The sequence below is a fragment of the Phyllobates terribilis genome, unplaced genomic scaffold, assembly GCF_046119375.1.
Source record: "Phyllobates terribilis strain yellow unplaced genomic scaffold, ASM4611937v1 Scaffold_12__6_contigs__length_324123572, whole genome shotgun sequence".
In the NCBI taxonomy this organism is placed as follows: Eukaryota; Metazoa; Chordata; class Amphibia; order Anura; family Dendrobatidae; genus Phyllobates; species Phyllobates terribilis.
This window is the reverse complement of record NW_027362772.1, coordinates 144,459,355-144,474,965: the sequence shown is the minus strand read 5'-3', so window position 1 is coordinate 144,474,965 and position 15,611 is coordinate 144,459,355. Positions and strand designations below refer to the sequence as shown.

Below are 15,611 nucleotides of genomic sequence, written 5' to 3'. Positions count from 1 at the left end.
CAGTGATGTCACAGTACAGGGATAATACACACAGTGATGTCAGAGTACAGGAATAATAGACAGTGATGTCACGGTATAGGGAAAATAATCACAGTGATGTCACAGTAAAGAGATAATAAACACAGTAATGTCACAATACAGGGATAATGCACACAGTGATGTCACAGTGCAGTGATATTAGAAACAAGGATGTTACAGTACAGGGATAATAAAACCCAGTGATGTCACAGTGCCGGGATAATACACACAGTGATGTCACAGTGCAGGGATATTAGAAACAGTGATGTCACAGTACAGAGATAGTAAACACAGTGATGTGACTGTATAGACATGATAAACACAGTGATGTCACAGTACAGGGATAATAAATACAGTGATGTCATAGTACAGAGATAATAAACACAGTGATGTCACAGTACAGGGATAAACACACAGTGATGTCACAGTACAGGTATATTGTACACAGTGATGTCACAGTACAGGGATAATACACACAGTGATGTCACAGTACAGGTATAATAAACACAGTGATATCACAGTACAGAGGCAATACACACAGCGATGTAAAAGTGCAGGGAAAATAAACATAGTGCTGTCACAGTGCAGGGAAAATAAATGCAGTGATGTCACAGTGCAGGGAAAATAAACACAGTGATGTCACAGTACAGGGAAAATACACGAAGTGATGTCACAGTGCAGGGATAAACACACAGTGATGCCACAGTACAGGTATAATGTACACAGTGATGTCACAGTACATGGATAATACACACAGTGATGTCACAGTACAGGAATAATACACACAGTGATGTCACAGTGCAGGGAAAATAAACACAGTGGTGTCACAGTACAGAGATAATAGACACATTGATGTCACAGTACAGGGATAATAGACACAGTGATGTCACAGTACAGGGATAATACACACTGTGATGTCACAATACAGGAATAATAGACACAGTGATGTAACAGAACAGGGATAATTCACACAGTGATGACACAGTACAGGGATAATAAACACAGTGATGTGACAGTACAGGGATAATACACACAGTGATGTCACAGTACAGGGATAATAAACACAGTGATGTCACAGTGCAGGGATAATAAACACAGTGATGTCACAGTGGAGGGATACTAGAAGCAGTGATGTCACTGTACAGAGATAATTACACAGTGATGTCACTGTATAGAGATAATAAACACAGTGATGTCACAGTACAGGGATAATAAATACAGTGATGTCACAGTGCTGAGATAATAAACACAGCGATGTCACAGTACAGGGAAAATACATGCAGTGATGTCACAGTACAGGGATAATCACACAGTGATGTCACAGTACAGGTATAATGTACACAGTGATGTCAGAGTACAGGGATAATACACACAGTGATGTCACAGTACAGGGATAATAAACGCAGTGATGTCACAGTACAGAGATAATAAACACAGTGATGTCACAGTAAAGAGACAATACACACAGTAATGTCACAGTACAGGGATAATAAACACAGTGATGTCACAGTACAGGGATAATATTCACAGTGATGTCTCAGTACAGGGATAATACACACAGTGATGTCACAGTACAGGAATGATAGACACAGTGTTGTCACGGTATAGGGAAAATAATCACAGTGATGTCACAGTAAAGAGGTAATAAACACAGTGATGTCACAGTACAGGGATAATACACATAGTGATGTCACAATGCAGGGATATTAGAAACAGTGATGTCACAGTATAGAGATAATAAACAGTGATGTCACAGTACAGGGAAAATACACGCAGTGATGTCAGCACAGAGATAATAAACACAGTGATGTCACAGTACAGAGACAATAGACACAGTGATGTCACAGTACAGGGATAATAAACACAGTGATGTCACAGTACAGGGATAAAACACACAGTGATGTCATAGTATGGGGAAAATAAACATTATGATGTCACAGTACAGAGATAATACAAACAGTGATGTCGCAGTACAGGGATAATAAACACAGTGATGTAACAGTACAGAGATAATAAACACAGTGATGTCACAGTACAGAGACAATACACACAGTGATGTCACAGTACAGGGATAATACACACAGTGATGTCATAGTATGGGTAAAATAAACATTATGATGTCACAGTACAGAGATAATACAAACAGTCATGACACAGTACAGGGATAATAAACACAGTGATGTCACAGTACAGGGCTAATACACACAGTGATGTCACAGTACAGGAATGATAGACAGTGATGTCACGGTATAGGGAAAATAATCACAGTGATATCACAGTAGAGAGATAATAAACACAGTGATGTCACAGTACAGGGCTAATACACACAGTGATGTCACAGTACAGGAATGATAGACAGTGATGTCACGGTATAGGGAAAATAATCACAGTGATGTCACAGTAGAGAGATAATAAACACAGTGATGTCACAGTACAGGGATAATACATACAGTGATGTCACAGTGCAGAGATATTAGAAACAGTGATGTTACAGTACAGAGATAAAAAACACAGCGATGTCACAGTGCCGGGATAATACACACGGTGATGTCACAGTGCAGGAATATTAGAAACAGTGATGTCACAGTACAGAGATAATAAACACAGTGATGTGACAGTATAGAGATAATAAACACAGTGATGTCACAGTATAGGGATAAAAAATACAGTGATGTCACAGTACAGAGATAATAAACACAGTAATGTCAGAGTACAGGGAAAATACACTCAGTGATGTCACAGTACAGGTATAATGTACACAGTGATGTCACAGTACAGGCATAATACACACAGTGATGTCACAGTACAGGGATAATACACACAGTGATGTCACAGTACAGAGATAATACACACAGTTATGTCACAGTAGAGGGAACATACACACAGTGATGTCACAATACAGGGATAATACACAGTGATGACAGACTACAGGATTAATAGACAGTGATGTCACAGTACAGGAATAATAGACATATTGATGTCACAGTATAGGAATAATACACACAGTGATGTCACAGTACAGGGATAATACACACAGTGATGTCATAGTACAGGAATAATAAACAGTGTTGTCACAGTACAGGAATAATAGAAATAGTGATGTCACAGTACAGGAATAATACACACTGATGTCACAGAACAGGCATAATACACACAGTGATGTCACAGTACAGGGATAATAGACAGTGATGTCACAGTACAGGGATAATACACACAGTGATGTCACAGTACAGGGATAATATACACAGTGATGTCACAGTACAGGAATAATAGACGTTGTGATGTCACAGTACAGGGATAATACACACAGTGATGTCATAGTACAGGGATAATAAACACAGTGATGTTACAGTACAGGGATAATACACACAGTGATGTCACAGTACAGGGATAATACACAGTGATGTCACAGTACAGGGATAATACACACACTGATGTCACAATACAGGGATAATAGACAGTGATGTCACAGTACAGGGATAATACACACAGTGATGTCACAGTACAGGGATAATAAACACAGTGATGTCACAGTACAGGAATAATAGACAGTGATGTCACAGTACAGGGATAATACACACAGTAATGTCACAGTGCTATGATAATAAACACAGTAATGTCACAGTTCAGGAATAATAGACAGTGATGTCACAGTACAGTAACAATAGACAGTGATGTCACAGTACAGGGATAATAAACAGTGATGTCACAGTACAGAAGTAATAGACACAGTGATGTCACAGTACAGGGATAATAGACAGTGATGTCACAGTACAGTTATAATACACACAGTGATGTCACAGTACAGGGATAATACACACAGTGATGTCACTCATTCAGGGATAATAAACACAGTGATGTCACAGTACTGGAATAATAGACAGTGATGTCACAGTACAGGAACAATAGACAGTGATGTCACAGTACAGGGATAATAGACAGTGATGTCACAGTACAGGGATAATAACAGTGATGTCACAGTACAGAAGTAATAGACACAGTGATGTCACAGTACAGGGATAATAGACACAGTGATGTCACAGTACAGGGATAATAAACACAGTGATGTCATAGTACAGCAATAATACACACAGTGATGTCACAGTACAGGTATAATAAACATAGCGATATCACAGTACAGGAATAATACACAGTGATGTCACAGTACAGGGATATTAGACAGTAATGTCACAGTACAGAAGTAATGCACACAGTGATGTCACAGTACAGGATAATTAACCAAGTGATGTCACAGTGCAGAAATAATAGACAGTGATGTCACAGTACAGGGATAATACACACAGTGATGTCACAGTACAGGGATAATAAACACAGTGATGTCACAGTACAGGGTAAGAAACACAGTGATGTCACAGTACAGGGATAATAGACAGTGATGTCACAGTACAGGGATAATACACACAGTGATGTCACAGTACAGAGATAATAAACACAGTGATGTCACAATACAGGGATAATAGACAGTGATGTCACAGTACAGGGATAATATACACAGTGATGTCACAGTACAGGAATAATAGACGTTGTGATGTCACAGTACAGGGATAATACACACAGTGATGTCATAGTACAGGGATAATAAACACAGTGATGTTACAGTACAGGGATAATACACACAGTGATGTCACAGTACAGGGATAATACACAGTGATGTCACAGTACAGGGATAATACACACACTGATGTCACAATACAGGGATAATAGACAGTGATGTCACAGTACAGGGATAATACACACAGTGATGTCACAGTACAGGGATAATAAACACAGTGATGTCACAGTACAGGAATAATAGACAGTGATGTCACAGTACAGGGATAATACACACAGTAATGTCACAGTGCTATGATAATAAACACAGTAATGTCACAGTTCAGGAATAATAGACAGTGATGTCACAGTACAGTAACAATAGACAGTGATGTCACAGTACAGGGATAATAAACAGTGATGTCACAGTACAGAAGTAATAGACACAGTGATGTCACAGTACAGGGATAATAGACAGTGATGTCACAGTACAGTTATAATACACACAGTGATGTCACAGTACAGGGATAATACACACAGTGATGTCACTCATTCAGGGATAATAAACACAGTGATGTCACAGTACTGGAATAATAGACAGTGATGTCACAGTACAGGAACAATAGACAGTGATGTCACAGTACAGGGATAATAGACAGTGATGTCACAGTACAGGGATAATAACAGTGATGTCACAGTACAGAAGTAATAGACACAGTGATGTCACAGTACAGGGATAATAGACACAGTGATGTCACAGTACAGGGATAATAAACACAGTGATGTCATAGTACAGCAATAATACACACAGTGATGTCACAGTACAGGTATAATAAACATAGCGATATCACAGTACAGGAATAATACACAGTGATGTCACAGTACAGGGATATTAGACAGTAATGTCACAGTACAGAAGTAATGCACACAGTGATGTCACAGTACAGGATAATTAACCAAGTGATGTCACAGTGCAGAAATAATAGACAGTGATGTCACAGTACAGGGATAATACACACAGTGATGTCACAGTACAGGGATAATAAACACAGTGATGTCACAGTACAGGGTAAGAAACACAGTGATGTCACAGTACAGGGATAATAGACAGTGATGTCACAGTACAGGGATAATACACACAGTGATGTCACAGTACAGAGATAATAAACACAGTGATGTCACAATACAGGGATAATAGACAGTGATGTCACAGTACAGGGATAATAAACACAGTGATGTCACAGTACAGGGATAATAGACAGTGATGTCACAGTACAGGGATAATAAACACAGTGATGTCACAGTACAGAGATAATAAACACAGTGATGTCACAGTACAGGGATAATAGACAGTGATGTCACAGTACAGGGATAATAAACACAGTGATGTCACAGTACAGGGATATTAGACAGTGATGTCACAGTACAGAAGTAATGGACAGTGATGTCACAGTACAGGGATATTAGACAGTGATGTCACAGTACAGAAGTGATGGATACATTATTCTCTTAGCATCACAGCTGATCATGTTGGGTTTTAACTGATCTCTAGACCAACTGTATTTCAGAAAGCAGTTATCAAGATGGAGTAAAGCTGGGGCTACACAATGACTTTACCCACGACTCAGGACCCAGGCAGTATGGCCAAAGTTCACGATGTGCCTCTGTGCCTCTCATAGCGCAATACAAGTGAATGGAGCTGTGTTGCGGGCCCTAGTGCACTGCATCCGGGACAAGCAAGTCACAAAAAGCCGTACCTTTTATAGTTTCTATGCATCTCATTTTCTGCGGTTGTGGTTCCCCAGGATCTGCAGTATGACCTCATTCACTTGTATTGTGCTACGATGAGGGAGCAGGATATAGCGATCTTGTGACCTGTCATTGCCACAGTCGCTCGGTAGCCGTACCCTAACCCCTGTAATGTTATATATTTTTTGAGTCCGTTTGTTTATACCAATGTTTTAAGATAATTAGGATGTTACCATTAAATCTCCTATATTACATTTCTCCATTGATTTGTCACTATATCATCCTCCTACATGTATCTTATACATAAATATGCCTTTATGTATATTTTCTGCTTGATCATATGTGGGGTCTCATTCTCTATTATATACACTTCTTTCGGTATGCTTATAATGTTTTTTTTTTGCAGGGTCGTCCATTTATTTGCTGATCCAGAATTACCCATTTGCTGCTGCAATATAAATAACACATTACTGCCCTCTGGTGGAGGACATAGAAATTTGCATGTAAAAGTGAGACTGTCTTGAAGCGACCAAGACAGGCAGACTTAACCCCAAATCAGACTAGCATCAATTGGCGTCCTTTCATATACAGCAGAAATGGCCAAAATAAACAGAGGTTTGCGAGAGGAAGATGAACTTTCCTTAATTTAATGGTTGATGATGGGTGAAATGTTATCAATTCTTGTGTGTGTTCTGTGTGTAAAAGACAAGGGAATATTCAGTATATTTCTTATTTTATAGGAAAGGATGGTTCCCGTTCTCCTACACTCGTCCGCTCCCTCCAGCAGATAATGCAGATAAACTTGGCTCAAAGTAAGACATTTTTTTCTTCACATTTTCGCTCAGAATCCAATTCCTTTTTGTAGGTTTACAAAATATATTGGGGTGCATTTATCGATGCAATTACGTCAGTTTTCTGGAGAAATTGCATTGAAAATATTGTTATGGCTTAACAGATATGGACACTTTTGGGGGCATTTGTTTTTCGTAAAAGAGTTGTCTGCATAAAAAAGAAATTTTGCAATTTACAACTTATTAAAAATCCTCTCTGTTGTCAAGAAAAAAGGGATTTTTAATTTTATAGTGTACAGCACGTTGTCTAGGTTACCGGCCACCTTGCAGCCCCAGCGTGGTCAGTTAACTAGTCAAAGAGCGCGTGGGTAATTAAAAAAAAATACATCTTTGCAATAGGATTCGTTTGGCTTCTAAAGATTTTCTGTGTTACAGTACATAGCAAAATGCCATTCCATCATTAAAGAAGACCTGTCACTTGTTAAAAAATAATAGGGTTAAATGCCTTATAAAAAATCCCTGAGCTCCCCTGATTCTTTCGCTCTTTTCCATTTTGTGCTGCGTTCCTCCATTGCTGAGATATTCACATTTGTTGCTTTGGAAGCGAAGTATGTGAAATCTCTGTTTGCAGTCCAACTGGGTGTTCCTTCACAATCTTCTCTGGAGGCATGCGCTTTAACTCCTCCATTCTAGATGCTGCCAATCGCAGCTCGGCAGCTGATCTAGCAGTGCCAGATGCTGACATTTGTGATTGGCAGCGTCTGGGAGACGTGAAACACCCAGTTGCACTACAAGCAGAGATTTCACATACTGCCCTCCAAAAGCAACAAATGTGGATATCTCTACAATAGAGTGACACAGAGCAAAATGGAAAAGAGTGGCAGAATCAGGGGAGCGCAGGGATTTTTACAAGGTATTTCAGTCCATTCTTTTGAGCAAGTGACAGGTCCTTTTTAAGGACATCTTATGACAAAGTCAGTAACCCTTATCTCTCTTCCCCTTATCTTTTAAGTTGATCAAAGGAAACATTTGCCAGTCTGTCTCTGTCCCTGTATCATACACAATCATCCTTTCTTGCAGTTTTCCACTTAGTAAACTTAATAGCAGCAGCACTGGAAATCTGGATAAAATTGGTGTTTCCATTCCTGAATCTGAAAGTGTCCGGATAGAATCAGTCAGATATACACCCTCACCTCGCACAAGCACCTTCCGACAGCGGCCGTACAGCATGATCAGCCCCGACCTGGTGCAAGTGAGTATTTAGCCACTTCCATTACATGGTCTTAAGGTTCTTGGGTCTTCTGAGTGAGGACAACTCCACTTTGTAGCTCGGTGCTTCATATATCTCTATGTCATGCCGATGTTCAAGCCTTGAGGGTCCAAAACCTGTGAGTCTAGCTTATCGGACAGTGACAATGACACATCCTCTAAAATGAAAAATGAAAAAGATAACAATGCTGTGATGCTTATCTTTTGTTTTTCAGTTAGCAAATGAATTTGGAACCCCAGGATCATCCCCTTCTAGGTAAGAGGAAATAGGAAGGAAGAAGCTCTTTAAATTCAGAGAATACATCACACAATATTTGCCAATTAAAATCAAGGGTGCTCACCAAAATAATGAGTTTTTTAATGCCGTTTAGGCAATGAAAGCAACTGCCTGATTGATTGCAGAGGTCACGTTAATGTTTTATTAGGACAATATTTCATAAATATCTCATATTGTGTGTATTGTAGGAAAGAGTATATAACAAAAATTAAGACGCACAGCTAATATAACAAAAAACGAGTGCTAAATCAGTAATAGATCAGAAACTATGCAACAATTAAGACATTACCTAGTGATAAGCCCACCTGTAGTGTAAAAATATATAATTTTATTGAAGACATATCAACCATGTACAATAAAAACAATTAAAAACCAGATGTGGAGTCACGGGGTTCAGTGTGTGCTCTCGTCCGCTGGCCTGGCTGCCTTTAGAAAGACCGCATGGACCAGGGTTCATCCCATTGAATGCCAACACTCCTTTCCCATGGGCAGAATGCTACTCAGACAACACAGGGGGGGGTAAAACATTGTGGCAATACTTTATTGAACCACCAACAGACAATAACATATAGTACAGTCCCAGCAAATACACAAGATGGTGCAAATTACACAGTCTCACCCTTCGACTAACTCGCCGGGAATAGAGCATCTGCGACTTCGGGGCTTCTGGGGCTGACTGTCCCCACTAGTGGCACCCCACTTTTGGCGAGGATATACAGAGAGGGGGTAACGACATGCTTAGGAAGCTGACAATCCATTGAGATACGTGGCCAGGTGACCTAATTGTCCCAACCTGGCTTCTCCAAACGTCTCCATGGGGCCAGGTGACCGTATGGTCCCAACCTGGCTTCTTCGAATGTCTCCATGGGGCCAGGTGACTGGGTGGCCCCAACCTGCCTTCTCTGAATGTCTCCATGGGGCCAGATGACCTAATTGTCCCAATCTGGCTTCTCTAAATGTCTCCATGGGTTCAGTGATTGTCAATGGAGCAGATTTGTATCCCTCCAGCTGGGGCTGTGTTCCCTTAAGCTGGTTTCCTGTAGAGTGTCAAATCTGAATGTTGGAGCCATGGTTTCCTGGCTGCTGTTCTGTAGAGTCTCTCTGCAGAAGGATAGAGGTGTATGAATAAAGAGAAATTTTCAGCTCACCCCTAACATGTCTGATCCTTTTTCATCTATTGGGGCAGAGCAGGACGCCCCAATGCTTATAGGATAGTCAGCCGGTCCAGGAGAAATCAGCAGGTTCAGCTGACTTTGCTCTGATATGTTTTACACACCTGTCCTGGATATCCTGAGGTCACCTTCCTTCACCTCGTTTCGCTGCCCTCTGTTGTGTTTCACGTTGGGTTTTGCAGGTTGCCCAACTTGGCTCAGTGATGTCATCTCTATGATCCTATTTAAGGCCCATTAAGACATACGCCTGTGTTTTCAGATTATGATTCTGTTAGGCTCACCTTGTGGAGTGGACCCACTAAGCCCCAGATCTGGGCGGGTACAATAACCCCTGGCATCGGTGAAACTGGCAGGATGGCACGTGGGGACTAAGGATGAGACACACTTAAGAATCTTGGGAGCGCAGAACAGATTAGGCGAAGTCAGCAGGAATAGAAGCAGTTTAAGCCCCGTGTGCACAGGAGATGCAGTACACCAAACTAGAATCTTGAATCACAATTCGAAGACACAATATGTGTCCGACTGGGCCTAAAATAAGATTATGGAGATGATGTCACTGTGCCACGCAACCTGCAAAACTCGACGTGGAGCGCAATAGAGGGCATTGGACCAAGGTGAAGGAAGCAGAGCCCTGGATACCTGGAACAGGTGTGTAAGAATATATAAGGGGCCTTTAGAGTCAGTTTCTCTGTTGGACTATGCTAATAACTTTGCAATATATATATATACAGTATATATATATGTATAAAATATGACATTTTCACTTTTTTATCTATACTTACAATTGTTATCTTCTTTTACTTTTTTTTCAAGGACCAATCCCTTTGCTCACGTGAAACTGAAGCGAACAATTACTAACGATCGTTCGGCTCCTGTCATTCAATGACCTTGTGACGTCCTTCAAAAACATGCTGCTTCAAGAACAGTCAAAATGAAAAGACCTAATATATATAAAAGAAAACTGTGATACTTGGGTCTTTTCTGAAACCAGCAAACAGTATAACTAACTCTGGAAATATTCTGTTTACGAGAAACGTCCCTGCAACGTGCACGTTGACTTGTCGGATGCATGGCACCGCACATTTTCATGAAAACACAAAATCAGCTGAAAGTATTCATGACCTCAGCAGTATTACACAAAGGTGACCATCGTAGATCAATTGTGCGGAGCACAGATCAGCCATGCACATTCATAAGATGACTTTAATTGTAGCAACGCGGCTTAAAAATTTGTTCTGTAATGTAAGACATACATATGGGGCACCGGGGGTCAGTTGGCATCCTGAAGGTAGGGCAACATTACGATACCCTATGGAATGCAGTCATAGTAAGAAGAGGTTGAGATGGTAAGAAGTGTTGGCGCAGAACTGGGAACAGTTATTCTTCAGCCTTTACCTACAGTAAGGGCTCTCATACTATCTGAGAAGCAGAAAATCCAATTATAAATACATCTGTAACATATATAATTATTTAATGTGTTTGACTTCAGTTGCGTGTAGCACACTATGTTTTCTCAAAATGTCTATGTATGTGCCAAATCTAAGATAAAAGGAGTAAAAAGAATCATTGAAAGAAGTGAAAGCAAAGTCCATGGAAAGTGAAAGGAAGTTGAAGAAAGACTAAGGAAGATCGCAAGAAAGAAGAGTGGAGGCCGAGCAAAAAGTGCCTGGAGGTGAAAAGGAAGTCGTATGTCTACCATTAGCGGGGCACAAATCTCAGAGTTGTACTTAGTAGCTTAAAGCTTTATAACTAAAGGGTTATACTCAATAAAGGTGGCTGGACAACCATCTAAAGTGTATGGCGGCCTCATGAGTAGAAGGTTCGGCATGTTGAATTACAAAGCTAGATCATTTTGTTTCACCAGGAAAAAAGCAGCCGCCAAAAGTGTCTGGCAGCATATTCTGCTCTCTGTAATGAAAACGCATGCATGCTGAGCTGGGCTGGGCGTGCATGTTTATAAGGGAGTCAAAAGAGTTCTATCTGCCATTTTCTAAGGTTTATAGGCAGCAGGATTTTGCTATCTAATCTGAGAGCACCATTATGTAGGGGCCTGATTCCAGTGATGTATCACATAGTGCTTTTTATTTTTGTTTCAGTACAATCAGTGATTTATCAGCAGGAGATTATCACTACAGGACTAGGTGTCTCATGCCTCCTGGTCCAATCACACCCCCAGCACTGATTAACAGCTTTCTGTCAATATACACTGTACACAGAAAGCAGCTAAACAGTGGTGTGGGCGGGGTTATACACAGAAAGCAGCCAATCAGTGGTGTGGGCGGGTTATACACAGCTCAGCATTCAGAGCTCTACTGAGAAAACCTTTTATCACAACTGCTGCCCCCAGTAAACTAATTGACACATATCTGGAATCAGGGTCTCTGTCCCTGCATCATGGTGCTGTCAGATAACATAGCAAATCCCTGCTGACAGATTTCCATTAAGTTGGAAAAGAACAACCCGAAATACAAGCTTTTGTAGGTCTTCATGGTCAACACTGATGATGTATGTTGGGTAGCATGTGACGCTCCCCCAGGGCCGTGGGGTACTCGGCAGCTGGGCCTCTGGTTGCCGGGGGGATATCACGGTGGCTGGCCCGGTCCGTGGCCCAGGGCGGTCACTCAAAAGGGGAATATGAATATATGGGGGATTTGGGAAAGTTCGTGACACCACCTGTGGTGTCTGGTGATGATCACCAGCGCTGCAACAGTCCTCTGAGGCAGATGTTAGGGCAGCTTATGATGGGACGGCTCCCCACAGGTGGAGCAGGCCTCAGGGCAGTGGAGTAGTAGAGAGTGGGTTGCGCTGGGCGTTGTAGTGCAGGGGGAACGATAGCGCCGATGAAGAATAGACAGAGGCAGTGCAGTGCAGTCATCCAAGATTTTACTCACAGTTCTTTAGACACTTCACAGGTGCACTATACAGGTAAAGGCCTCCCACATCACGCTGCTTTCACCGGGCGGGGGTTCAATCCTTCCTCAGGCAACTTGGGAATACCTGGCAGAACCCCACTTTCTCGTGTTCCTATTTTGACCATGTTCACTCTGGTATTTCTCCCTCCTGCTCTGCGCTGCCCACTCTCAATCCCGCTCGGGTGCTCTGAAGTCCTTCCTGTACGTCAGATCCGGGACCTACTTGACCCTCCTGGGGATTACAATGCCGCAGCGATCCCTCTGTCTTCTGACAGATGCGGGGCATACGGGTGCCATCCTGCACGCGCCGTACCCCCTGGGATCCTTTCTGTAGATCGGAGCCTACTCGCTGCTCCCCTCCGGGGCCTTCTGACCTGGCCCTACTTGTGGAGCAGATCTCCTAATGAGACTCTGCTCCCAGACTGTTCTTCTGAACTGCTCCCTAGAACTGACCCTACTCAGACCCTGCCACCCTAAGATGGCTTCCCTATTTATACTCCTACTAAAGTGATTCCTCTAACTACTTCCTCCACCCACATCCACTACTGGTTCCCCCTACCTTTGGGTTCCCCCCTTCTCCAGCCAGGGTCAGGGCTCAGCTGCTGCTCTCTGTATGTTGCCCCTCCAGCCGGCCTGGAGCAGTGTAGTGTTGGATGCAGGTGTTTTGGGGTTCCGTGCAGCACTCCCATCTTACCTGAGAGAAGGGAGACACCACACCTCTGGGTGAGGTGCAGTATCTCTGTGGCGACTGAACCCTCAGGGGCGCCACACATGGAGTGCTGCATAAGCCTGGAGAGAATTCACACATAGAAAAAAAACATATACAGAGGTTTTCCGGCAGTCATAGGTTATGTGCACAAAGTGACTTCATCAGGTGAATTGCTCCTAGAACCTGCCTGAAAAAGGGCTAAGAAAACATAAAAAAGAATATATGCACTGCAATGTCAAAATGACTTGCTGTGCAGATGTTCCGTCTTTTTCAGCTTCTTTTAACCACTTCAGGCTTCGAAAGCCATGAAGCAGCTAAAAGAAATTACCTGTCCATTCTTTAGGCGACTTCCCCTTGGAACAAAAAAAGATGTCGGAGGCCAAGAGAGAAGAAAGACGCTTTATGAAAAACACTGCCGATGTTTTCCTGGAGTGTCTTCTGCTTCAAACCTGTGGGTACGTCAGAATCTAAAAGACGCCATGTGCACAGACCTTAGATATAAGACTATTCTCTACATACAGAACAAGTTCTTCGGACCTACAAATGCTGTTTGATGGATGGCTAAATACAAATTCATATAACCCTGCCCTGGAATATTGAATAAAAGTAAAAGTTTTTGAAAGTTTCTGGAAAGTGTAAGATGGTAAATGTTATGTGTTTTCAGTTTCTCTATATGATGGGACAGGTGAATACCGCCCTTGATGAGAGAAAGCAAATGTCGTCTTTTTTTTATTCTTTGGGAAAGACTAATAAAGGAAGCCAACCACAGATAGACATCCTGGGTTTATTTAAAGGGGTTGTCCAGTTCTAAAAAGCCTTTTTCAACTATTATTTTAGGAAATTCTGAAAAGTGTTGTCCTTCTATTAGATACCGAAAAGAGCAAACCATTGATTTCGAAATATGTAATGCCTAATTTTTCCTGTGGGGGCGCTGCAGGGAAATGGAACACCGATTACAGCTGACCGAGGGTGGGACCAGTAAACGGACAACCCATGATTAGCTCATTAAATTGAGGTGCTCATCTAACAAAAAGGGTTTGCCCAACGCAGACAATCCCTTTTACAACCTGAGCATTATTATTTAAAGAACACACTCCAAAATATTTAATAGGTATAATTTTTAATTTCAACAGGACTTAATGTAGATGGTCAACTGTTTTTAGGAAAAAAAAAACTTTTTTAATGTAGTTTTTACATACATTACATTTAATGTCTGTATGTACTGGAGCCCCGACCTCAATGGAAAATCCTTGCTCTATATAAGAGACTCCATTGTGTTTTTTTTGCGCAATCTGTTTCCTTAGTTCTCCTATAGGTAAACCTATTTATATGAAATATTTTGTCCTTTCTGAATCCAAGATTGAGCAATGCATTTAGAGTTATAGCATATGAAATATATCGCTAGCCGTTTTTATTCTTAGATGTTAAGAGAGGTCTAAACGATATCTGTAGGATCGATACCGGACAATGTATAAATTGTAAAAGTATGGGAATGACGTGAAATATTATTTTTATGGCGGGGACGCTTATAGGCTGCTAACTTTATTTTTAGCCAGTCGGGATGTTATCATGCATATTCTTATAAGTAGTATGTGGCACAATGTCAATAAATGATCTATTCCTATAACGAGGACATGACGGCCATTGCTCGTAAAGGTTTTCTTAGAGATTAATAAATCATTTATAAATTGTGTCCTTGTGTTGACTCATCAATGACTAAGAACATGTATGTCAATGAATGAATTCTCCAGTGCCTGTAACATAATGTAACATTGTAACATATGTTGTACTAAGCTGAAATATTTCACTAACTGAAGAAATAGATATTGTATCAATCCAGACCATCGTGTCTTGTTATGACTGAGTGCCATCATTCATTTTGCACTGTATAGTAACTCCAGCTGGAGTCTGAAGGAAGAATATACAGTCGTGCCCAAAAGTTTTAAGATTGGCACAAATTTGAGTTTAACCAAAGTTTGCTGCTTCAATGTGTTTTCTATGGTTACCAAAGTACAATAATAAATATTTCATAAGTTTTTTAAACTTGTGTTGACAAATACATCAAGTTTATGTAAAGACTCAAGATTTACAGAGTTGATTATTGTCCCAAGAGTAACTTCTCCCAATAATCCAGGAGCAATTTGGTGATGATCGTCAACAATC

At 41.2% G+C, this 15,611-nt stretch overlaps 1 protein-coding gene across 2 annotated transcripts in view; it reads left to right on the top strand.

Annotated features, from left to right (window-relative positions):
* LOC141172290 (BAR/IMD domain-containing adapter protein 2-like) overlaps positions 1-15,334 on the top strand; it is a 200,227-nt gene extending 184,893 nt beyond the window's left edge. For both annotated transcript variants that reach the window (XM_073656318.1, XM_073656317.1), the window contains 4 exons: positions 7,059-7,130; positions 8,190-8,361; positions 8,594-8,634; positions 10,641-15,334. In XM_073656318.1, coding sequence (XP_073512419.1) covers positions 7,059-7,130; positions 8,190-8,361; positions 8,594-8,634; positions 10,641-10,713 — 358 coding nt within the window. In that variant the 3' untranslated portion in view covers positions 10,714-15,334. The remainder of the gene's footprint in view (positions 1-7,058; positions 7,131-8,189; positions 8,362-8,593; positions 8,635-10,640) is intronic.
* Positions 15,335-15,611: the final 277 nt, after the last annotated feature.